The 2,515-nt window shown below is 33.4% G+C and overlaps 1 protein-coding gene across 1 annotated transcript; it reads left to right on the forward strand.

The window, feature by feature from the left end:
• Positions 1–855: 855 nt before the first annotated feature.
• Positions 856–1,606, forward strand: LOC141601096 (uncharacterized). Its single transcript, XM_074421361.1, has 2 exons — positions 856–1,228; positions 1,335–1,606. Exons 1-2 carry the CDS (start codon positions 856–858, stop codon positions 1,604–1,606), a joined length of 645 nt encoding a protein of 214 aa, XP_074277462.1.
• The last annotated feature ends 909 nt before the right edge of the window (positions 1,607–2,515 follow it).

Here is a 2,515-nt window from a genome sequence, read left to right on the forward strand (position 1 = left end):
TATAGATAGATGTAATCTTATACTATATATACCCTTCGTATGAATAAATCTGAATACCTTTCTGCTCTCTATATTCTCTCATAACTCCCTATTATTCATAACACGTTATCAGTACGAGTCTCTAACCTACTTTATTTTTTCCCTAGTCCGACAGGTTCTCTTTTTATTTCTCTTTTACATTTCCAATTGCTATCTACCTAATTTACAGTAAAACTTTACTCATAAATCATAATCAATACACGTAGATGAATGAGATTTGACTACTACATGTATATCACTTTAGCAGTTAAACGTTAACAATTGCATATTTGCATGTCAACCCTCATAAAATCCATTCATTCATATTTTCTGGCTATGTATATCACTTTTGCATATTAGCAATTACACGTACAACACTTGAGCAGTTGATTCGGATTTTACGTCTTATCCATGCATGCTATCATGATACATCGTTATCGTCAAGTCTTTGATTATTTTAGGTAGCCTAGTATGCGTATTACCTAGTACATAAGCAATCCTTTCAATTTATATTGTTATTTGTCAATCGTTTATCCATATTATATTTGTTTTAATCATATTAAATTAACTTGTTTTATTTTCTTGATAGTTTAATCATGTCAAATTTGACCAAACTTGATTTTGCGGCGTTGGATATCTCTGGAAGTAATTATTCTGAATGGGTGTTAGATGTCGAGATGTATCTTAAGTCTTATGCCCTTGGTGATGCTATTAAAGTTGAGAATACAGAGCATCCGAACAAAATAAGGCCAAGTCCATAATTTTTCTCCGTCCTCATCTCCATGAGGGACTCAAATATTACAGGATTTCAAATCCGTTATTGAGTATAACTCAGCCATGCACAGAATCGCTTCCCAGTTAACTTTGTGTGGAGAAAAGATATCTGATGCGGATATGTTGGAAAAAACATATCAGACTTTTCATAGTTCACAATTGCTACTTTCACAGCAATATCGTAAGGGAGGATTTAAAAAATACTCTGAACTAGTTTCATGCTTATTGGTGGCTGAGCAAAATAATCAAATCCTGTTAAAAAACCACCAGTCCCGCCCTATTGGCACTGATCCATTCCCAGAATTGAATGCGACAGTTTCTGGTCCATTCCCTATAATGAATGCGACAAATAAATATTCGGGTCACATTAGAGGTAGTGGCCTTGGACGTGGACGTGGACGTGGACGAGGACGAAACAATTTTTGTGGTGGTAGAGGTGAAAAATTTAAAAGATCGTATTCTCACCGAAAGGGGGAATCAAAAGATCGTCCACATGATAAGATAAAGAAAACTGGTGAAAATCCATGGCACTGTTGTGGCAGTACAGGGACATTGGATTAATACTTGTCGTACGCCGCAACATCTTGTTGATCTTTACAAGCAGTCTCTGAAAAATAATAAAGGGAAGAATATAGAAGCAAATTTTGCTGCTGAGCATGAAAATTTTGAAACGAATTATGCTGATGGTGATAACAATCTACCTTTCGTATCTGGCAAATTTATGGATTTGGACATCTCAGATTTCATGACCTTTGATCCTAATGGAGAAATTGGCCCTTTGATTGGTGATGGAAGTGTCCCGAAATTGGACTAAATTTATTTGTATTACTTAAGTTATTTATTTATTTTTGTTCAATTTAGCTACTACTAGTTTTCTTGCCCGTGCGTTGCACGGATATTAAAATAATGTGTGATAAATTTCACAATAAAATAGAATATAGACATATAGTACATCGTTCATGTCTAAGACTTTATGTATGCCGCATGACCAACAAATAATTTACGTTAACATAATATTGACTTAAGAATAAAAGAGTATTTTTTTAGGAAAATAACACCAATATGAAGTTTATATATATGATACTTGGACTGATAGTTTTTAGAATTTGTTCATTAATATCTGTTTGTTTTTCAATTGGTCAAGGAAAACAATAATATCTACTCTGCATAATCAGCTTAATGATGAAACAAATCTCCTTCTTTCAAATAACAACCATAATTTAATCATTGCTAGATCAAATTGTAATTATGTAAAAACATTTAGAGGTAGTTAGAATGTTATATCTCCCGGTCAAACTATAGAAGTACGTTTGAATGTGAACCAAATTCCGACACAATACTACATGGCTAGAGCTGCTTATGACCCCCCTGTCTATAACAATAGTCTTGGCCCCCATCTTCTCATTTGAAACAAAATCTTTCACGTAGCGCATACCCCTATTTTTCTTCCCTATTCACACACATGATCTAAAATAATCTCATCTTTTGAAAGATCGATCTTTGTCTCCGAAAGTTATCTCAAATTTATCCAACCAAGTGAAAAACTAAACCCCTACTTCTAGAAAAATCCACCATCCAATGGAAACTAACCCTTGCTCTCGACAATGTTGTTTTTTTAGGAAAATAAAACCAATATGAAGTTTATATATATATATATATATATGATACTTGAGACTGAGAGTTTTTAGATTTTGTTCATTACTACCTGTTTGTTTTTCAATTG

This window comes from Silene latifolia, chromosome 9 (assembly GCF_048544455.1).
Source record: "Silene latifolia isolate original U9 population chromosome 9, ASM4854445v1, whole genome shotgun sequence".
Classification (NCBI taxonomy): Eukaryota; Viridiplantae; Streptophyta; class Magnoliopsida; order Caryophyllales; family Caryophyllaceae; genus Silene; species Silene latifolia.

Excerpts from the sequence above, each read along its gene's own strand:
- LOC141601096 (XM_074421361.1), top strand. The coding sequence starts at position 856 with ATGCACAGAATCGCTTCCCAGTTAACTTTGTGTGGAGAAAAGATATCT. Across the intron at positions 1,229-1,334 it reads CAATTTTTGTGGTGGTAGAG|TACAGGGACATTGGATTAAT; the intron begins GTGAAAAATTTA and ends CTGTTGTGGCAG.